Source organism: Myxine glutinosa, chromosome 1, assembly GCF_964187855.1.
Source record: "Myxine glutinosa chromosome 1, kmMyxGlut1.1, whole genome shotgun sequence".
Classification (NCBI taxonomy): Eukaryota; Metazoa; Chordata; class Myxini; order Myxiniformes; family Myxinidae; genus Myxine; species Myxine glutinosa.
The window spans coordinates 141,395,758-141,419,959 of NC_136261.1; the positions used below are offsets into that span (position 1 = coordinate 141,395,758).

The 24,202-nt window shown below is 39.9% G+C and overlaps 1 protein-coding gene across 10 annotated transcripts in view; it reads right to left on the reverse strand.

Annotated features, from left to right (window-relative positions):
* Positions 1–4,202: 4,202 nt before the first annotated feature.
* Positions 4,203–24,202, reverse strand: part of LOC137429041 (diacylglycerol kinase iota) — a 687,154-nt gene continuing 667,154 nt past the window's right edge. For 7 of the 10 annotated variants that reach the window (XM_078777718.1, XM_078777713.1, XM_078777709.1 and 4 more), the window contains one exon: positions 4,203–7,751. In XM_078777718.1, coding sequence (XP_078633844.1) covers positions 7,635–7,751 — 117 coding nt within the window. In that variant the 3' untranslated portion in view covers positions 4,203–7,634. The remainder of the gene's footprint in view (positions 7,752–24,202) is intronic. The other 3 variants (XR_013623429.1, XR_013623428.1, XR_013623427.1) reach the window with 1 other exon arrangement.

Below are 24,202 nucleotides of genomic sequence, written 5' to 3' on the forward strand. Positions count from 1 at the left end.
TAATCCCACCATAGATTGTATCACCGCGGTCTGCAACTCTGCCTTCCTCAAATTAGTTCGGACCTCCAAGTTAAAATGTTTGGCCAATTTCAAGAGGTCCGACTTTAGTAACGCTCGGAACTGTGCCTCACTCGGGGTTACCGCAAAGTTCTGTGCCACAAACGCCATGGTGCCTATCGTTAACACCTGTTAACCTTCACCCAAGACTTTACCACAATTTCCCCAAAATTTACCAATTAATAATTTTTAATTAATAAAAATATTATTTTATTATTTTATACAATTTTATATACCAGAATTCAATTGGACGAGCCCCCAATTCTGTTACGTGGTCCTCCCGGTAACTACCTGGTCTTGGTGACCCCCGGACCGTGGGAGGACCCCGCCAGAAAGATATCTGATTTATACGCGTTCGTAATGCAATCAATAGGAAAGACACAAACAATTCAGGTCAATAAGCAACCCCACACCAAGGATCCGGATCAATTAATAATATATTCTCAATCCATCAACAACAATCAACAATCCATCAGCAATATTACGAAGATGGCCATCTCATATATTTCCCCACTCACGACCCCTCAATAGTCACTGTCCCTCACAATGTCTCTGGGCCCCTCCAGACCAAGGTGAAGGTCGACTTCTCTGCACATGGGCGGTTAAACGGACCCCTGGCTGACGTGCTCCAAACGTGCACGTCGCGTACCGGGAACAGCTGCTGCAGCGCACATCTCCTTGCAAAGCAAAGCGGGCAAAGCAAAGCGTGGCTCGCAAAGCGCGCGAGGCCCAAGGTGCGACCCGTACACGCCCTCAGAGGCGTCGAGGCGAACAGTGCCGGACGCTTGGTTCCTTCCAGGAAGCCACGGCAACCTGACACGTAACAGGCAATCACCCCACGCAGGTAACTCCTCTCGCCAGACGGGCTTTTCAAACTCAGCGTTCCCAACGCTAATCAATATCGACCCCGCTCGCGTCAGAGCTGGGCGAGGAGCAGAAGATGGCCGCTTTCTCTCGGACCTCGTCTTTTTTTCTTCTTCCGGGTCACCATCCCGTTTCCGGTCTCCTGTTATCCGGAGCCTCTCTAACCATTTAACCACAACAACCTTTAATAGAATAAACATTAATAAGCAATGACATGAATAGTAATTCACCTAAACCCGGATTCCGTAACAACACACACGGGGGGGGGGGGGGGGGGGGGGGGGAATGGGTCACACAGAGGGCGAGTTGGTCACAAATGCACATAAACATGGGGGAGTTATTTACGCACACACATGGGGGAGTGGGTCACACACAAACAAACACACTGGGGGGGGGGAATGGGTCACACTCACAAATGGGGGGGGGGGGGAGTGGGTCACACACACACACACACACAGGGGAATGGGTCACTCACACACACACACACACGCGCACACACACACACACACACACACACACACACACACGGACAGGGGAGTGAGTCACACCCGCACACGGGAGAGTGGGTCACACACACATGCACTCGCACAGGGGGGAGTGTGTCATACAGACACACTCACACACGGAGGAGGGTGTCACACAAACACTCACACACAGGGGAGGGTGTCAAACACACACTCACACACGGGGGAGTGTGTCACACACACACTCACACATGGGAGAGTGGGTCACACACACACTCACACATGGGGGAGTGTGTCACACTCGCACACGGGAGAGTGGGTCACACACACTCACACATGGGGGTGTGTCACACACACACTCGCACACAGGGGAGTTTGACACACACACACACACACACACACACACACACACACACACACACACACACACACACACACACACACCTGTAGCTACGAAATGCATTTTCTTTGGACGGTGTATAATCGCTCCGAACGAAACAGGCATGACCTCATTTCCTTTGCTTGAGCTGTTCAAAAAGTAATTCATGATCGAAGACGTGTTGATTGAGTCATAAAATGCACATCCGATCATGCAGACATACAGAGTATACAGAGGCCGATCATAGGCCTCTAGAACCCATGACCCTTCTTCATTTTAAAACTTGAATGTATCGATAACTTTTCGCTTTACAAAGTAAAAATAGATTAAAACCAAACGTTATTAACCCTTGGATGCAGTGATTGGGCCTCGGAGGCCCACAAGGTTTTTTTTTGTTGCAAAAACTATGCTGTACAATTTTTTTTTGGAATGAGCCTTATTTTCACCGACTTTCATGTTGTTACACAAAATTCAGTGACATTAAAAAAAATAATTCATTCAGGCTCATGGGAAAATCTTCATTCTTTACATAACCCTAAAATCCGACACGAATGCAGGCCTGGGGCCTTCGGCGCCTCGCATAAATGTTGTTGTACTACTATGTTATATCATTATTTTCTTGATATGAGCCTCATTATATGCTCCTATAACTTGGTTACAAATAATTCAGTGACAAAAATATGAAAAAAAAAAAAAACTTTGTGGGGCCGCTGAGGTCCAATGGCTGCATAGGTGTAGGATGTTTGACAGTCGTGGACATATATATTCTAAATAAAAGGATTAGTAAATCATATTTTTTGAGCAAATACTCCTCCATGAGCCTCAACTTTTTAGAGAAAAAAAAAGTTGAAAAGCGAAGAAAAAAAAAATTTTTGCTAAAAAAAAACAAAAACCATTACTTTTTTGGAATTCTTTCAACTAATAGGATCAATGATTCACATTTTTTGAGCAAATACTCCTCCATGAGCCTCAACTTTTTAGAGAAAAAAAAGTTGAAAAACTAAGAAATTTATTTTTGGAAAAAAAAAAAAAAACATTACACGAATACATCCATTAGGCCTCCGAGGCCCAATGGCTGCGTTTATGTAGGATTTTTGATGCCTGCATATAAGAGTTAATAAATATTGTATTCCATAGTTAGTTTACATTATTATGTACATTTTTGAAGTACTGTATTGTTTAATTCCATGTTTGGAAAAGAGTTGACTCGCTTAAAACAAACTCTGTATATACACCCCAGGGATATGGAAAAATATAATTAGACCGGTTCGATCCCGAACTTCAGTATTCAGTCACTGTATTTTTACTAAGTAATATAAATAACGAAGTCCTGGGAACATTCTCTCCTCTCTCCTCCCCCACTCTCATTCTCCTCTGTCATTCTCCTCTGTCCTTCCCCGTGCCCACATAACAGTCGACACATTCAAAACGGCTGTTGGAATACATGTCGCTGATTTTCTCAACTTTAGCTGAAACGGAGACTTGAACCATACCAGCGACTGTGATGGTGAATTAGTCGAGATAAAACCGTGAGGGAGACTCAATGAATGGGCTTTATGTTACAGGCCTTTGAAAATGCATTTTGTTCTATAAACGGTAACTTTCATCGAATTTTCTTCCCGTTTCTTTTCAACCGAGTCTAAAACCATATTAGCGACTGTGAAAAATGAAATGAGATATCGAATTAGAGTTTAAATAAAACTGTGAGAGAGAGCAAGACACCGCTGGCCTAACAAAAGAGGCCTCAAGCCTGTGTGAGTAAACAAAATGGTGGATATTTGTTTTTGAAGCCCCTCCCAGACCGGGTGTAGCCACACCCCTGGACAGACAGATAGATAAACAGACAGACAGACAAGATCACCTACGGAGAATATATATATATATATAGAATAGATATGATGCCTAAGATCCTCAAAACCTCTCAGAACCCTAAGACCCCTCAAGTTCGCTAAGACCCTTAATAACATTCAGACCCTTTCCAATCATTATACTCTCTTTATCACCTTATGCATCCCAACTACAACTGACCTCCATCGGGAGACGAGCGTCTGGTCCATTTGAGATGATTAATTTCCTTCAAATGCAAAGTCAGTTAAATCGCTTCATGGAATCATGACAATTATCCTGGATGGGATAAGCAAATAATTTTATTTTAGTAAAGATATCAACATTAGAGTAGACTGAGGATAGATAACAGCAGTGGCCGTACCTTGTATATAATAATTATCCTTGCTTATTTTACTTGAGCTCAATAATCATCAACGCATGCTAATTATTCTTCGTATTGCAAAAAATTGTAACCACTTACTAGTTTGAGGAGACTAAAAATAAAAATACCGCACCCCATTTTACTGGAGCAAGAGTAAATTTGTGCAAAAAGTATAAAGTTTGTGAAGCAATAAACTTGCATAGAAGCAAATAAGTACAGACAAGAAATATTTCCCTCTTCAATGGATCTGACTTTATTAAAATATTCACAACTGTTGTTGGTGGCTGGCAACATGCAGCAGCTTGAAGATACACCTCAAAAGCACACAAGGGGAATTCTTCCAAAAACTTCTCAAATTGGACTAACCAGACAACCATTCGCTTTCACATCACAATTTGCAAAGCAGTACAGCTCTATCCATACACTGTTGTTGCATAGATTCAAAGAAATCCGTCTTCTATTTTGTTTGTTTTTCCATTTTTGGCCTATAAATTGTGGGAATTCAGCTTATACACGTTACACTGGAAATGTGGATTCAGTGGTCTGGATAACACTTAGGTAAACAAAACCAAACATCAAACGATATGTCCATTTTGATAGTCCTTTAAAATGACACAGGAGCTCCTGGTTTAATTGAAAATGCGTTAATGACCCGCTTTCTTTTCCTGCGTCCAATAATTTACCTTTATGATGGATGTGACAAATGAAACATTACGAAAGCCACATTCATAAACTGTTTTGTTTGAATATTTTTTGTTGCAAATAACGCTGCTAGGTATCATACGGACCTTCAGACACAAACAAGCACTGTGTATCTCACACAAGTTATAATCTACCGCTCAATTTGTATTTGTGCTGGATAGCGTATGAAAGCAAGGGTTCAAAAATCATACGCAAAGGCCATCTGGATGAAAGCCCAAATTGATGCTGTATAAAATACTATTACGAATAGCTATTCATTTTCTATGCCACACTATTCAGTTTATCAAATCACTTGGTGAAGACCATTTTAATGGATTCAAAATGGTATGTTCTAAATCTCAACGCCTTTAAGCATCATGTATAAAAGGGAAGTTTTGTTGTTTCCTGATGCCCAAAAGGGGCCAAAATTGAATTATATTAAGGCAGACATCAAACAGAGCAGCTGCGCTTTGCATAATACATTGGTTTCAAAAAGTACAAATAAACTTGATATTCATATATTGCACCATTTGTAAAAGGAATATCTCCCAAAAGATTATCTAAAATTGCACGATTTCACCACAGGTCATCAAAAACGGCACAATGCAACTGAGCCAGGTTTACCAAAACAGCCTGCATATCAAGAACCGAGGCACCACCAAAAAACCTGTCTAGAAGAAAATTTGCAAAAGGATTCATGCATTCAGGTAGTTTTATGAATAAAGTAGCCAAACATCCATGAAAGACCAACTCTTCACAAATTGACACGAGCGAGGAGGGTGAAACACAATAGCTTCCAGACACTGTAGACAAAAAGTCCGGGTCAAGAGTAATCTTTCTTTGAATAAAAAGCTGCCATACGTAGAGAAGATGTGTTCCACATTGCGAGCTGCTCATCAGACATCCCAAAAGCTCCCCGTGACAAGCCAGTGACATTAAGAAGCAAAGAACGCATTGTTTCCTTCAAATATGCGGTCAGCCTGAAAAATATATTGTTCATTTGAAGATGCAAATTGTCTTTTTATACTGAAATAATCTGAATGGAGTAGGTATGCTGAGTTTTTTTTTCAATAATTAATGGCCTAGCGGAGTCATAAATAGGAGTAAAACCACAGATTGGAGTAAAATGCTCAGCATGCCCACCCAGTCCAGTAAGTCAGTGCAATGTACCTTGTAAACTCGCTGTATGTTTCAAACTGAAAAATGATGTATGCCTTTCTATGCACCAGGTCATACAACTGAACATCATGTCATGATTGATGCTATTTTTCCACATATATTAAATAACAGCTGGGTTAAGTCAATTGTCTGACCAAAGATAGAAAGGAAGTCAGGCATGGTGTGTAAGGTTGCTCTTAGGTGTCCAAACTCATTGTGATAAGTGTCCAATGCGACAATAATTTCAAGTCTTGTTTCATATCAATGACATAACCTCATGATCAGATAAGGCTCTAAGAAAACAAGTTAATTCCACAATTCCACAAATCACATTGCTGGTGTTGTGTGAATACGGTGCATGTAAATGTAAGGGTGCATTTCCATAAGTCGAAATTTGACCCACAAAACAAGAAAATAAGTAAAATGTCGAGAGTGAATTGGCATGTTTCCTTGCATAAAAATGGAACACACAACAGGATGAGCTGGTACAGTGGTACATGTCCTATTGCTCTGCAGTGATTTGACATCGAATGGTTTGGAGTTTTCCTGTGCAAATTACAATTTTGGGATTTCCTTGGAAGTCAGAACACTCCGAAATAGACAGGACAATGAGAACATGTACAAACACAAAAATTTCAGAATAGTTCATCCTGTTCATGTTAAATTTGGAGCCGTCTATTTTTTCATGTATGCACAAGGGAATGGTAAGGAAGAGCCGGAGATAAATAGATGGCTCGCATCTTTGTTTAGCTTCCACTGGGAATGATGATTACATAGATACTGCCAAAGCAAACTTTGTGTCGAAAAGTCTCTAGAGCTCTGCTTGCAGTTATGGTTCAGGATTTGCAAAGCCATGCTTGACAGATGTCAGGACGAGTCAAGCTATGCCTCGGCAAGATCAGGAGGACATATTAAATTGGCTTTGTTATTTGGTTATACAGAGCCAAACTTAACAAAAACACTCTTTTAATACTGTAACAATCTGTGGCTAACCTAATCAAAGAACAGTATTCAAGGAAATATTTCAATGATCTGCTCATGCCATCATGTGTTGTGAGTTTGCATTGGACTGATGGAAACACCGCCTCGTAAAAGCAAGATAATTTTATAGAGCAACACTGGTAGAAACAATGCAAGAAAAACTGTTTGCAATATGACATCTTTTATAATACCAAGTTTCTTCTGCTTTGAAAAAAAGTTCTTGCTTTCTCTTCATCATTGTATTAAAATAATTAGTACTTTATCAGGAGGAAACAATTAAAGCTCTTTACAGACGAGTGTTCGTATTAACTTCTGAAACATTTCAAAAATATGTACACGGCACAGCAGAGTGGTCTTTAAAAAACATACCATCAAAAAGGAACACCATGGGCAAATGTATAAATAGCAAAACGTCAAAGTACTCCTTATGAAGGATCCATTACAATAATAAAGTACAATGGCAGGAATAACCAATATAAACTCTACAGAAATTATTCACAGAGAGGTTTGTCAAGCAAACTTGCAAAATAAACCTGGTTCAAATTAACACCAAACTTCTATATTCAGCCATTATACTTGTTTTCCCCAAAGGACTGTGAGCAACCTTTCTTCTTTAGAAGAAAAAAACAATTCCCCGCCATCCACCTGTGGTGTATGTGAGGTGTGAACAGGCACCAATACACCTCCTTTTCTCGGTAAACAATTTATGTAGCACTATATCCGTAGTTTGGGAAGTCTTCCAATTCGGAGACATTTTGCTCTTTTTGGAATCTTCTCTGTTTTGTAAGCCACTGGCTCTATGTCCGTGGTAGCCAAACTTTTGATAGACAGCTCCTGGGGCCTACACAGCAGTCTCTTGGTCATCACGAGTCACAGTCTGGTGCTGCTGTTGTGCCTCAAGATAGGCTGCCAGTTCGTGATTCCCAGCTTCGTGTGCCTTATCCAATGCAGTGTCACCCTGGCGAACAAACATTTCAGAATAATGCAGCTGAATTACTCACATACTGAAATATATTGTCCATTTTACCCATAAAACAACATTTGCTTCCATAAGGCATGCAGTCGCAAATAAGTCAGCTCCCATTAGACAAAATAAACCAGAGGAAGGCAATATGGCAACAACAACTGATAAAGGGCAGGTATTTTTTTACAAAATGAGAATACAAGTCAGAAATTTCTGCTTTAATGCTGGTATGAGAGCAAACATAATTTCATTGTATCCTACATGCATCGCTGTCCTTTGGCTGTCCAATATCTAAGTCCCACATTTTAATTTAAGCAAAGCAATCACATGGAGTTCACTATGTTCATCTTTTCCATTTACAACAGGTGTGCTGCTGCTTTCTTAACCATCGAGTGCCAGCAGCAGAATTATCAGTGCACAAATTTCAATATGCACAACCAAAATCGTTTGAAGCAATTTTCTATTGTAAAAAGGTTTTATGTAGCATCTCTAATGATGCGAAATAAATATCTCTTTCCCATCTCTAATTATGTAAATGTCAGCAATGGAAACAAGTTCTATACTGTTCTTGAATAAATCTCAATGTCCAGTGCCTTCAGAAAGTATTCACCACACCCCTTGACTTTTTCACATTTTGTTGTGTTACAGTCTGAATTAAAAATGGATTAAACAGAGATTTTTTTGTCACTAATATACACATAATATCCCATAATGCCAAAGTGGATTTGTATTTAGATTTTTTTTTTTTTTTTACAAAATAATTAAAAATGAGACACAGAAATATCTAATTTACATAAGAATTCAACCCCTTAAGTCAATACTTCATAGAAGTGCCGTTAACAGTGATTACTGATTACAGATTCAAGTCTTCTTGGGTATGTCTGTATCAGCTTTGCACATCTGGATTTGGGGAGTTCTTCCCATTCTTCCTTGAAGATTTGCTCAAGCGCTGTCAAGTTGGATGAGGAACGTCAATGAACAGCAATCTTCAAATCTTTCCACAAATTCCCGATGGGATTAAAATCTGAGCTTTGGCTGAGCCACTCAAGGACTTTAACATTCTTATACTGAAGCCATTCCAGTGTTGATTTGGTTTGTATACTTGGGTCAGTTGCCTGTTGGAATGTAAATCTTCACGACAGTCTAAGATATTTTGCACTCTGAAGCAGATTGTCCTCAAGGATTTGCCTGTATTTGGCTCCATTCATTGTTCCCTCTAGCCTTACACGTCTCCCAGTCCCTGCCACTGAAAAGCATCACCATAGCATGATGCTGCCACCATCTTGCTTAATGGTTGGGATGGTGTCACATGGATGATGGGTTTTCATCAGCCATAGCGCTTGCATTCAGGTCATCAAGTTCGATTTTCATCTCATCAGATCACAATATATTTTGCCTCATACTCTGAGTCTTTCACGTGCCTTTTTTTAAACCCCAGGTGTTCTCCCATGTGTCTTTTTCACAGGAGTGGCTTCCGTCTGGCCACTCTACCAAAGAGCCTAAATGCGTGGAGTGCTGCAGAGACTGTTGTCCTTCCATCTCAGCCAAGGAACTCTGTAGTTTTGTCAGAGTGGCCATTGGGTTCTTGATCACCTCCCTGACAAAGGTTCGTTTACCCGGTTGCTCTGTCTGATCAGATGACCAGCTCAAGAAGGAGTCTGGGTAGTTCCATATTCTTTCCATTTCCTAATGATAGAGCTCACTGTGCTCTTGGGAACTTTCAACACTCTAGAAAATGTTTTATTTCCTTCCCTGATCTATGCATCCTCACAATTCTATCTCGGAGTTCTACGGCTAGTTCCTTGGTCTTCATGGTGGAGTTTGTGCTCTGGCATGCATTGCCAACGGTGGGACCTTATATAGAAAGGTGTGTTTCTTTCTAAATCATGTCCAATCAATTGAATTGGCCACAGGCGACTCCAAACAAGTTGTAGAGACATCTCAAGGATGATCAGAGGAAATTGGATGAACCTGAGCTGAATTTGGAGTGTCATAGCAAAGGGGTTGAATACTTATTGACTCCATACATTTCAGCTTTTCATATTTAATTAATTTGTAAAATATTATTTTTTTAAATGCCGCTTTGATATTTAGTGGTATTATGTGTCATATCCCAGTGACATATCCCAGTATGATGCATATCCCAGTGTCAAAAAGTCTCAATTTAATCAATTTTAAGTTACGGCTGTGAACAAACAAAATGTGAAAAAAGTCAAGGGGTGGGACAACTTTGTGAAGGCACTGTAACTACCTGCATCAATGTGTTAAAGGGATGTAGTTATTCCCAACACTAACTGTAACAAAAAAAATATCCTTGAGTGGGATGACAGTCATCATTTGAGGTTGTAGTTCAGACCTTTCCTGATTTTGGGGCAGCCCCTGGGAGCCTCTCTGATCCCCTGGGAGGTACTCTGATATGAAATTGAAAAATCTAAGACCGAGCGATCCTGCGGACCATCAAGGAGAAGGGCTGATCGGGTTTTAGAGCAACCGGTTGGGAAATAAGGTACGAGTAGGGACACAATGCTTCAGGGGGTAACCCCTCTTCCCCAATCCCTGGAGCTCCTATGATCCGAAATCAAAAAATTTAAGCCTGGGCGATTGTCCGGACTACTGTCTTGTATTCATCTGTCAAGCTTCAGAACAATCAGCTGGGTGATAAGTGTGGAGCAGCAAAAACAACAAAAAGTTAATGGATGGACAGACGGACAGACAGACATCTGGACATCACAACCCATTTTATAAGGTCATCTCTTTGAGAATCGAGATGAGATGACCTCATAACTCCATCAGGTCTTGTAAAGATTATTGCCTTTTCGTTTGTCCTTTTTTGTATGCAGAGTCAAGGCTCATGGAGGAGCTAGAACACTCAATGGATCAGGGCATAACAGAACAAAAGTAACAGTAGGGAGAGGTGGGAAACACCAATAGTGTTGGAAACACCAACATCTACACTATATAGTCCTCATGAAGGCCAGGCTTCAAATAAAATAACTGCATTAATAAATGTGATGAAATGAGCAAGAAAAGTATATGAAGAAAAGTGTATGAAGAAAAGTGTATGAAGAAAAGTGTATGACGAAAAGTGTATGAAGAAAAGTGTATGAAGAAAAGTATATGAAGAAAAGTGTATGAAGAAAAGTGTATGAAGAAAAGTGTATGAAGAAAAGTATATGAAGAAAAGTGCATGAATAAAAGTGTATGAAGAAAAGTGTATGAAGAAAAGTGTATGAAGAAAAGTGTATGAATAAAAGTATATGAAGAAAAGTGTATGAAGAAAAGTGTATGAAGAAAAGTGTATGAAGAAAAGTGTATGAAGAAAAGTGTATGAAGAAAAGTGTATGAAGAAAAGTGTATGAAGAAAAGTATATGAAGAAAAGTGTATGAAGAAAAGTGTATGAAGAAAAGTGTATGAAGAAAAGTGTATGAAGAAAAGTGTATGAAGAAAAGTGTATGAAGAAAAGTGTATGAAGAAAAGTGCATGAATAAAAGTGTATGAAGAAAAGTGTATGAAGAAAAGTGTATGAAGAAAAGTGCATGAATAAAAGTGTATGAAGAAAAGTGTATGAAGAAAAGTGTATGAAGAAAAGTGTATGAAGAAAAGTGTATGAAGAAAAGTGTATGAAGAAAAGTGTATGAAGAAAGGTGTATGAAGAAAAGTGTATGATGTTTGTTTACAAGAAAGAGGTTAAAGCTAGCCCGGTAGCGATAGTCTGAGTGAGACAAAAAGTAAGACCAGCAATTCTGACACGGAGAGTGCAAGATGGCCGGGCACCACTTTAACGCTCCGAAGTCCGAACGGAAGTACTACCCTGAGCGGTTGCTGTCGACAAACTACTGCCTAAGCTCACCCAGTTTCAACCGAGGGGTCTTCAGAGTTCCCAGTAAATTTTGATACCTATTTTGAAATTAGACCCAATGATATTGGCACTGTAATCCTCAACAATTGTGCTACAGCCCTAACCTCATCTCTTTTCTCAGCTCTATGCAGATCTTTCTCAGATGTTGCCCTTCATTCTTCTTGGAAAGCTGCGAATGTCATCACTATTCATAAGAAGGGTTCCAAATCTGATCCGTTCATCTACAGACTGATCAAACTCCGCATCATAAGGGATGTGAATAAATGTATCATTATTGAAGACCTCAGGCTCTGTCTCTTCTCCCACTCTCTCATCTTTGATCATCAATTTGGCCCCAGCCAATGAAAGTGTTACTTAAGATGTACTATCTAAAAATGAGAGCTCAGAGCCAACTCTTGAGAGATCTCAAGCAATTAAAAAAATATTTTCTGGCAAACACTATTACTTTGCAAGTTGTCTGCAAAAAAAGTATTCAGGGACCTTGCCTTGAATGGTAATAATTGTTTCTTTCATGGACAAGGATGTCACCTTGAATGGAGAAACAACGGGTTGCTGTCAATGGCATTCTGTCGCGTAAACTCCCTCTAGTGGCTGATTTTTTGGACTGACCAGTGTTTTCGGACTGACCTCATTCTTGATATAATTCAAACTTACCTATTTACTTCACTGGAAAATGCTCTACCTTTTTGCTGACTACACTTCATGCATAAGAGTACACCACGCCTTTCTGAGGCAGGATTCTGCATTGTTCATCTCTTAGTCAGGGCCCTTAGGGATATTTTGGGGCCGTTTGGTTCAAATTCTTCCAAAAGCACCAAATTTGGCCCAGATGTTGCCCATGCCATACTCTTTCAAATTTTGACGGGCGCCAAGACGGCCCCCCCCCCCCCGGGGGCCCCATATTGGCGAAATACTAAATGGCCGCCACCCGGATTAGAGGAAAATCAGTTAAATAACCAAAAGGGTTGGAATCATATATGATACCACTTTTCAGGGGTTTTCGAGGTCGAGGAATCCAATTATGATGTTGTTTTGATGATTCGAGGTCAAGGTCAACCCTCAAGGTCATCTTAAAGGTCATTTTTGAGTCAAACATGTCGGTTTTTGAGTTTGTCAAGATTTACGCGAGGTTCACCATTTTATGTTTCTGGGTTGGGTAATCGAACTCTGACCTTATTTTTGACAATTAGAGGAAATATTTACATGTCTATTTCCTAATTTTCAGGCATATGCAGTTCATCAGTCTAATTACAAAGGTACGGATTTTGATGTTTTATGAACTGTATGCCATATCCTTGTGTTTAATTTTTGTGCGATCATGATCCGGGTTCATGTATACATGATTGTATACATGTCATAAATATGACGTCATAGGTCATGTGACCTGGCGGCCATATTGGATTTTATGAAAACCTTAAAAATGGATCCCTGCCTTCATTTTTCGATCGATTCATTTTGAACTTTGACCACTTATAGTACGCCATGTGATTGGATGCATATCCTAATTATGACGTCATAGGTCAGGTGACATGGCGGGATGGACCGGTATGGTCCCCGGATCTTGGCGCCCGTCAAAAATCGAAAGAGTATGGCATGGGCAACATCTGCGCCAAATTTGATGCTTTTGGAAGAATTTGAACCAAAATATCCCTAAGGGCCCTGACTATCTGCAGAGTTGGGAAAAAGCAAGTCATTAGTTACCTACCTGGAACACATCTTTCGATGAAGGAAAATCTGCTGCTATGATTCTGTCCTTGTGCAAGGATTGGCCTTTGAGCCCCTCGGTTTACTTATCTGGTTAAACCTTGGGAGAGGTGCAGCCCCTGAGGTGTGAAGAAAAGTTTGCCTTTGCCTTTGCCATTGCCATCACGCCTTTGCCCCCAAACTACCACAACTTATCTTGGATGAACAACATCTCCAAACTGGTACCTCAGGCTGGTTGAAGCCTCGGTATTCTCTGCAGAGAACAGTCCATTCTGAACTGATCTGAGCTCATTACAATGCATAAGGACTACAACCTACAATGAAGTACCATGGAGTAGAACCTAATCCCCCCCCCCCCCCCCCCCCTCAGGCTATTGCAGTTGCATCCCACTATCCCTCACTGGCGGTGATTGAATCCAAAGCTCTCTACATTACTGACATCTCCTGGTAAGAGGCTCAGTCTCAAGGTCTACTTGTTGTCCACAGCAGGCAGTTTGATGGATTATATGTTTTCTATCACCCAATTTCTGGCAATGCTCCCTTCATTCTCACATCCCTCCATTCACCTCCAGCCCACCCAGGTTTAGCTTGTTCATCAAGAATCCCACACCTGTTTATCTTCCCCAACTCTAAGATGAACACTCATCTCAATTCCTTAATTCCTCTGTTCCCTCATCTCTCAAATCAACTCCCATTGTCTGCTATTTCATGCCCATCCTTCCAATCTTTACAGATTTCTGGCTACCATCACCTCATGCGTCCTCCCTTAATCACCCCCACTCTTTTCTTCTCCAAATGACTCCCAGTCCTTTCTTTTCTTCCACTCGTCTACTCATCTGCAATGTATTGGTGTCCCTGTTCTCTGTTGATCCTTTGTTATTCTGAAAATTTCCTGCCCTCTGTCATTTGTCCTTGATGTCCTTGATTTCCTTGATTGTCCTTGATTTCTGCATCACACTATATATAATTCGAGAAGAATTTGTAACTTGCAAAATCGAAGATTTTTCAAGTATATTGGTTCGGTTGCGTTTGTGGTTCCGTCTGTTTGTTTGTCTGTCTGTTTGTTTGTCACCGGCCTACAGGTCATAATTCGAAACCGATCGTCACAAAACTTTACCAAGTTGTATAGGTCGTCCCAATTGAGAAGCCTATTGATTTTGAGGTCAAAGGTCATCTGGAGGTCAAATTTCTAAAATCGCCATTTTAAATCTGATTGACTTGAAAATTGAATAGCATTTGTATATCGAGTCACTAAATTGGGAAATGAACTATTTTTGAGGTCAAAAGGTCAAAGGTCAACTCAAGGTCATATTTTAAAAATCATCAATTTTCATCGAAGAAGCCGTCAATTCTCAACCGATTGACTTGAAAATTGAACAGCATTTGCATAGTCACTAAATTGGGAAACATACTATTTTTGAGGTCAAAAGGTCAAAGGTCAACTCAAGGTCAACATTTTTGAATCATCAATTTTCATCTAAAAAGCCGGCAATTCTCAACCGATTGACTTGAAAGTTGAACAGCATTTGCATATCGAGTCACTAAATTGCGAAACATACTATTGAGGTCAAAAGGTCAAAGGTCAACTCAAGGTCAAACTTCCAAAATCATTTTTCATCTGAAAACCGTCAATTTTCATACGATCGACGTGAAAATTGAACAGCAAAAAGTTATGGGCGGATTTGGACTAAACTTGGTGGACCGGTTAAGTGTGTGACAAGGACGAATCGATTCGATTTTGGTGAAGATCTGAATATGGATTCGGTTACGAGAATTATTTAATTTTAAAGTGATTCTTCACCATTGAGAGATCGGGTGAAAAGCGATATATAACATGATATATTAAAAAAGTTGTGGACGAGTTATGACTAAACTTGGTGGACGAGTTGGTTAGGTGACAAGAACAAGCCGATTAGATTTTGGTTCAGGTCCGAATCCAGATCCGGCCTATCAGTGGGATACAAAACATAAACTGTTCAGCTGAGTGCCGTTCTTGTGTTTAAAATGTTATTATGCAAGTGGACTATAAAATATTTCGTAACATTGCTTTATATCCATTTTACAGTGCATCCTCTCTTTAAATAAAATATATTGAGTCACTAAATAGGGAAACCAACTATTTTTGAGGTCAAAGGTCAACTCAAGGTCAACCTTCCAAAATCATTTTTCATCTGAAAAATCGTCATTTTTCTTCCTATTGACCCAAGCTTTGATCAAGATTGTCAATTTTAATCTTGATGAAATGGACAATTTGCTGTATCAATGGAATTTTCTCTTGGGGAGGGAAGAGAAAATGCAGATGGGGGGTGGCGGAGGGGGGCGGATTTTGCAAGTATCGTGCTCTGCATGACGTCTTCTTGTTTGTTCCTTGGTTTGTTTGTGTGTTTCTTTGTTTGACTTCTATGCATTCCTAAAGCACTGGAAGGTTTTCAGGGAAAAAAGAAATTTTAGCCAGTGGGGGAGGATGCAAATTTTCTCTATCTAAATGTGTATTGTACAGTGAGTGCCACCTGGTGGAAGTAGGTATGACATGTAAAAATAAAATACACCAGAGACATCAAATAAGTGGGGGAATTTACCCAACAATGCAGACAGGTTCTTTGTTAGAACAAAATAATTAACAATATAATCTCTAATAAAAAAAGTCCCTGTACAATTTAGGCGGTCTTCCTCAAACTCGTTTTTACATAAAGAGAAGGTGACAGCAATCTGGCCAAATTCCTTCTGCCATTCATCGTTAAGATTCGACATGAGCATAACCCTTTCCTTCATTCTTTAACAGCCACAATTATTCCTGTCTTCTTGTGTAGCCAGTCAGGAAATGTTTTTGGCTGAAATATTTCATGAACCAGCCATCTGGGCCTGATGTTCGATTAAATAAGTTGGAGAAGGAATTAGGAATCTGGCTAGGGTGGCAGCGACTGCTCACCTACTCTTTGAGAACGCAACCCTGAGATCTTAAATTTCCACCAAATAATGCTGGCAGATGAGATGCTCAGTTGAAGGTCCATCCAAGGGACGGCAGAAACATTGATCCCTCGTTCTGCATGCAAACTACAAGGATGACAGTTTATAGTTGGGCCAAGATTCAACCGCAGACGAGACAGCTCAGAGACGAGTGTGCATAAATCGAGGCTAACCTGCCAGTCTATGAGCCTCGAATCTTTCATAAAAAATACAGGACATAAATTATTGTGAATTATTATAGAGGAGGTTTTTAGTTTTCACTACTGACTGATAGCACAAAATAAGGGCCAAAAGTTTGTTGACATTGCTTTACTTAAAATATCAGCCTATGCAAGGCGAAATGTAGAGCCATGCAAGATGACATTGGCTAGATCTTTAATATTGCACCTCTTCCATTGGAATAACAAGCAGTATATTTTATTTAAAGAGAGGATGCACTGTAAAAGGGATATAAAGCAATGCTACGAAATATTTTATAGGCCACTTGCATAATAACATTTTAAACACAAGAACGGCACTCGGCTAAACAGTTTATGTTTTGTATCCCACTGATAGGCCGGATCTGGATTCGGACCTGAACCAAAATCTAATCGGCTTGTTCTTGTCACCTAACCAACTCGTCCACCAAGTTTAGTCCAAATCCGTCCACAACTTTTTGAGATATCCTGCTATTTATCATCTTTGGCCCAATCTCCCAATGGTGAAGAATCACTTAAAAAATTATAGTAGCCGGATCCGGATCTTCACCAAAATCGAATCATTTCGTCTTTGTCACATACACCACCTCTCTGCCAAATTTCGTTTGAATATGTCAACAACGTTTTGAGATATCTTGTTCAAGACAAACAGATAGGGGTGAAAACATAACCTCCATCCAACTTCGGTGGCGGAGGTAATGAAGGACCTCACCTCTGCCCACCGCTATCTCACTATAGGATAGGAAAAAAAACCCAATTGTTTATACTTTTCAAAGACAAAGATGTCTTCATAACTTCCTTTGTTTTCTTTTTCTTCTCATTATTACATCAGACCTAGTGGTGATGAGGTGAGGACAATGCACTGCTTCTCAGAAGTTGTGTCTTCAAATCTGGCTGAAGACAGTGTCGATTCTAATGTACTGGTAGATGGGCAAGTTTCTGGAGAATTACCGCCTTGTCTCTAAATTGTTGAATAAAATACAGCTTTCTTTTAAATTAAATGAAACAAGAGTATGGAAAGGATATTTTACCCGATAGACTTCGAGAGGATTTTGATCAAGTTAATTGGACAAAGCTGTTTGATATTCAGAAGATCGAGTTAAATTGAGGGCTAGATGGTTGATAAAGGCAATTTATCCCTCCAGTTAACTCCACCAACCAATGCTGGCACATATTTTTTATGCTTCCGCCCCTGAAGGTGACCGGAGGCATCATGTTTTCGGGTTGTCCGTCCGTCCGTACGGGCTAAACCTCGTTTTTCTCAGCAACCACATGGCCCATTGAGACGAAACTTTCAGGGTAAGAATGACACCCATGCAGAATGTTTTTATGTCAATTGTGATGTCATCGGTCATGTGGTATGGCAGCCATCTTGGATTAAATGCAGATAATTAAAAAATATTCCTCGGAAACCGCTGAATGGAAAAATATGAAACTTGCCACATTGTCAAGTACTCCCAATGGGAGAGGAAAAGCATGATAATGATGACATCATTGGTAAAGTGGTATACCAGCCATAAATGTTTTAATCGAATGCCTTATCCGAAAAATCTGAAATTGAATACACATGACCCATTTGTGTTGATATATTACATTTATGACATCCTGGGTCACATGGTTTGGCAGCCATATTGGATTGAAGGAAAAGATGAAATAATTATATCTTTGAAACCGCTCACCCTATCGTTGCGAAATTTTACAAATGACATCCAACACCATTGTTGCATATAGTTTGAAAATGATGATGTCTTAGGTCATGTGGTTTGGCAACCATCTTGGATAGAAGAACTAACCTTATCTGATCAACACGAAAGTTCACAAATGTGATCCCTTACCCTTACATATGCAGAGTGTACATTTTTGAAGTCATATGTCACGTAGTTTGGCAGCCATATTAGCTTGAAAGCCGATATATATATATAAATCGCTTCTCTGAAAACGCTTCACCCATCGATGTGAAACCTGTACTGTGGTAAAAATGTGATACTTCAAAACAGCCAAAGGGATTTAAACTAAACTTGGTTATTTTTAGGACAGTGACCGAGGGCATCTACCCATTGTTATGGGCATGGACTACGTGGAGGCATATTGGCGACACAATCGCATTGCTCTAGTTTCAAGATAACATAGGAATGCTCATTATCCCATAAGATGATGATGATGGACCATACTCTTTACAGAGCATTGGTGCTGCCAAAGCAGTTTCTTGGCAATGGTTATACTGGGTAGTTTACCATTGTCTTCCCAGCATTGTCTGTCCATGCTCTATTATTTTAGATGCTGAGCGTCAAGCAAGGAAGCAGCATGTACCATTTAAAAATCTTTGGTGTGACTTGGCCGGGGTTTGAACCGCTGACCTCGCAGACTCAGAGCGGACGCTCAAACCTTTACAACACCGAATCTGCCTTATGCCATACACTTTTCAATATCTATTCAGATAAGCAATGGTGAAGTAAGTGCTTTGGGAAATGGAGGAAGGAAATTTTTTTTTAATGAAGATTCTAAGAACTGTCAGGTTCGATGAGGATATAGCCTTGGTGAGAAGTTCAGAAGATGGGCTACAGAGTTTGATTGGAATCGATGAGGGATATAGAATGGTTCATAGTTTGATCCGAGTCATTGAGGCAGGTGGAATAAAGATCAATATTGAGAAAACAAGAGTTACTGAGATTCTGAGCTGAGATTACAAGTTGCTAAGACTGGATGCAAGAACACCACCAGCATCACAACAACAGTGCAATGGTCGAAATGTCCTTCATGGACGAGGCAATCACCTGCCTTGGTTTACATGTACTGATGGTCCACATGTGAGGATATCTCTGAATGAGCTCAAGATAAATTGAACATGGAACCCCACACAATGCCCTCACAACCTCCATTGTACAATAGATTTTCTTTGTCTTTCAGTAATCAATTTTTTTTCGTCAAATCTATTAAAAAGAATGCAATTTATAAGTGTGTACTGTGTGTCAAAGTCCATGACATTGTCCTCCAGTGCAAATCTACGAATGCCAACTTTCTATGAACATCTGAAACAATATTGAGGAGGTGTGCCAAAAGGAGCTTTTCTATAACATCATCTGCAAAGGAAGCCAATAGGGCTGAGTTGCAAAGTGTGCTAATAAATACACAAAGAGACAGCTGTTTGACCAATCATGCTTGTGTTAAATTTACACCTCATTTACATAATCAGTTTTTCAGATTAATTTCCCTTCAATGAACAGCTAATTCCCAAATTATTTTAACACATTTCAAAGGCAGAGGATTACTATTTCTTCAACGACCTCAATTATTCCTGCCTTCCTTTGTGTTTGGCTCTGGAAAGTTTTCGCCAGTCTTCCATGGACGTATTAGCCAGGCCCGACGTTTTACTAATGCTGATTTTAACTGCAATTTGTATTTGTACAGGGTGCAGCAATAACTGACGGACTCTTTGCATAATAGAACAGAAGATTTTTTAACCTTAATACCTTTATGATATCAGATGTGCCAGCAAGCATAATGTCCACCTGAAGGATGACATACTTCATGATGCAATTTCCCTACCTGAGAGGCACCAATCCTACTTTTCTCATTTGGTTGGGAATCCAACCCAGACTATAGACAGCTCAAAGGTGAGTGTGCTACATCTGTACAATTCTCTCAGACTTTCCAAGGCAGAGTAATGTGTGTAGATTCATGATATAAAAGGTTTGACAGTGTTGGAAACGACCTCCACAGAAACGTCCAATGAGGTTTTCATGAGAACTGAGAAAAGCCTGATGAGAATTTAATTAGATCTCATGATAAATTTCTGTAAGGGCTGTCCCTATAATACCGTGTTTCCTGCATTACAATATCGAATGAAAATCAAGATGGTGGCAAAATAGATACCAAACAGGTTGGAATGAAAAAGCAAATATTTATGAAATCTCTGGTCAATAAAATCACAAACCTGATAAAGACGTAGACAATTGGCTGCACAGCACAGTGTATTGACGAATGCCTTTCAATTTCAGAAAAGCTTCGTTGTAAATAGAATTCTGATTCAAATTTAAGCATTCTCAAATTTTTTGCTGGACATCAGTATTTTCATCTATCAAGGAGCTTTTTGTGGATCAAGTACCCATCCAAATGCCTTCTTTTGTAAAAGACAACAGAAAACTGTACTTATCCACATAACTGCCAACTCCACACTTGGCTTGCTGCCTTCCTCCATTCTCAAAGCCAAAGTGTAGCTTTCAACGGGATCCTTTCATCTACTCTCCATGTTGAGTCTCCAAGTCCGATACCCAATCTTCAATCATCAACGATCTACCTGACTTTCTTGAAAATCATTTTTATATCTTTGCTGATGACTCAACCTTCTGTCGTAAGGCCTACCATCTTTCAGATACGCAGACAGCAGCCTCTTCCTTCTCTGCAGACCTTGATATAATCACGAGCTGGACAAACACTTGGAATATGTCTTTCAATCCATAGAAATCCCACACACTCACTGTCTCCCTCCAAAAGGATCATATGGCAAACCCACCCATATACTTCCTCAACATTAATCCTCTCAAGGAAGTTCTTTCAATCAAACTCCTTGGTCTCACAACCAGCCATGATCTTTCTTGGCAAAACCACACCTCCAAGTTACCCTCCAAAGAACGTTGCCGACTGGTCATCCTTCTTCATGCAAAGTCGTTCCTTGGCACATCAGAACTCTCATCTACCGACAAGGCCTTCATCCATTTGCTTGATGGAGTACTGCTCTCCCCTTTGGGCTGGTGCTCACACTTTGCTCAGCCTGACGCTGTCAAAACCAAAACCTTCAAGATCATTGGAATCCCCCATTACGAACTTGATTTGATGGGCCTATCTCTTTAACATCACAGACAGGTCAGTGGTTTCTCTGTCTTCCACCTCCTCCTTTCTGGTCACCTTCAATCTGCACTTTCCATGTTCTCTCTGCTGAGTACAAGGTCTGCGAGCAACCCCTTCTGATGAGACTCCAAAAACCCAATCACTGCTCACCTCCACTGATTCATTCGTCTTTCCTCAAGCTGTAGAAACAAGAGCTTTTACATTCTCTTCAATCTCATTCTTATCTGGGAGGTACTCTGATATGAAACAATAGTTTCTCCAAACCTCTCCAAACTTCTCGCAGTAAAGAAACTTCAGCCGTTCTCAAGAGCTTTTACATTCTCTTCAATCTCATTCTTCCCTTCAGGTTTTCAAGACAGTTGAACTCCCTCCCTCTCAGATCATTCCCCGTCCAAAACCATTATTTTTAATACCCCCGTCAAATCCTCAAGCCCACCTCTTTCCAACTTTGCTGTTTTTCTTTCTGAGAGTTGTTTTTTTAAATCCATTTTCCACCCCTTGTTTCCTCCCCTAGTCATCATTCTTCCTCGCATTTCTTATCTTCGAGGTCTCTCTCTATTTTGTCCCTCAACCCTGCTGTTGTGTGTTTTCCCCTATCCTTCTGTATTTTTTTTTTAGTTCATGTTTTTCTGTTACATCCTGATTGATGAATTCTAAGTTCTAACCCCCGCACGAGCCCTGACTCTGCATTTAAAAAATGGACTTCACTTCCTTCCCCTCCTTTCCTGAAGCACAACATGATTTATGATGCAGTGCCCTATGTTGGCACTATTACTTATAATTAGATTAATTTCAGCTACCTCAAAACTCAGAAGCAAATGTGATAATGGCATTTTGCTTTTCTGATGCTCTTTGTGTATGATATACAACTCACCAATTAAGTTCCAAGTACAACTACCATTTCCCCAAAACAAACAAAAAAAAACAATAATGTGTGTGTGTGTGTATATATATATACAGTCACGTGAAAAAGTAAGTACACCCCATGTAAAGTTTTGACTTTTTCAACATATTTCAGCATGCAGCTATTTGATCTTCATTTCAACAATATTGATAGATAACGGTGATATAATATAACAAATATCATGAAACGTTTACATTTTGTAGTCCATTGTATAATTTAAATAAACATAAATGCAAATTTCACATGTGGAAAAAGTAAGTACACCCTTGGCTCTAATAGGTGGTATTGCCCCCTTTGGCAGAAACAACCTCAAGTAGGCGTTTATTATAACTGTCTACCAGTCTCTGACATCGACTGGGAGAAATTTTTGCCCACTCCTCCATGCAGAATTTTTTCAGCTGTGCGATGTTTGAGGGATTTCTTGCAGGCACAGCTCGTTTCAAATTGCCCTACAACATCTCGATGGGATTTAGATCCGGGCTTTGACTTGGCCATTCCAGAACCCTCCATTTCTTTCTTTTCAGCCATTTCTTGGTGGATTTACTGGTATGTTTAGGGTCATTGTCATGTTGCAAGGTCCACCTTCGGTTGAGCTTCAACTTTCCGAAAGATGGCCTCACATTATCCTCAAGCACCCTCTGGTACAATGAAGAATTCATCGTGGATTCTATGATGGTGAGCTGCCCAGGCCCTGATGCAGCAAGGCTGCCCCAAACCATAATATTTCCACCACCATGCTTTACAGTTGGTATCAGGTTCTTCTGGTCAAATGCTGTCTTTGGTTTTTGCCAAACATGTCTTCTGGTACTGTGGCCAAATAGCTCTGCCTTTGACTCATCTGTCAAGAGCACATTGTTCCAGAATTACTGGTCTTTGCCGAGGTGTTCTTTGGCAAACTTTAGTCTTGCCCTCATGTTCTTTCTGGAGAGCAAAGGTTTTCTCCTGGCACACCTCCCATGTAGATCAAAATTGTGCAGCCTCTTTCTAATGGTAGACTCGTGCACTTTGACATCAAAAGTGGCAAGAGCTACCTGTAGGTCCCGTGATGACATTCTGGGGTTCTTAGAGACTTCTTTCAGCATCTTTCGGTCTGCTCTCGGGCTGAACTTGCTGGGGCGGCCTGGCCTGAACAAGTTGGCAGTAGTTTGGAATCTTCTCCACTTGTGGATGATCTTCCGGACAGTCGAATGATTGATTTCAAATTGTTTGGAGATCTTTTTAAATCCCTTCCCAGACTCGTAGGCATCTATAACCTTCTTTCTGAAGGCCTCAGAGAGCTCTTTTGATATTGGCATGGTGACGCTGCACACTTCAACAACAAAGAGCAAACCAAACTAAATGTCTGAGGTTTAAATAAGACAGGTTCCTCCAAGATCCTCTCTTATGATGTTCTAATCATTTGCACCTGAGCTGGTGCACCTGATTCTAATTTTAGTATTTGAAGTAGTGATGTGCTTACTTTTTCCACATGTGAAATTTGCATTTATGTTTATTTAAATTATACAATTGACTCTAAAATGTAAATGTTTCATGATATTTGTTATATTATATCACCTTTATCTATCAATATTGTTGAAATGAAGATCAAATAGCTGTATGTTGAAATATGTTGAAAAAGTCAAAACTTTACATGGGGTGTACTTACTTTTTCACGTGACTATATATATATATATATATATATATATATATATATATATATATATATATATATATATATATATATATATATATATATATATATATATATATATATATATACTGAAACGCAAAAGAAACTTACCACCTTTGAAACCTTTAAATATCAACAATAACACTGCGTGTAGTAAATGTGTGAACTTATTTGTGAACAATAGTGTCCTCGCTGTCAGACAAAACGGTCACGGATGGTCACTTGAACCTTCAATGGTCACTTCATAGCACAGCTGTTGAACAGCCGTTTTGACTGTCAGTGATTAGCCAAGGGGT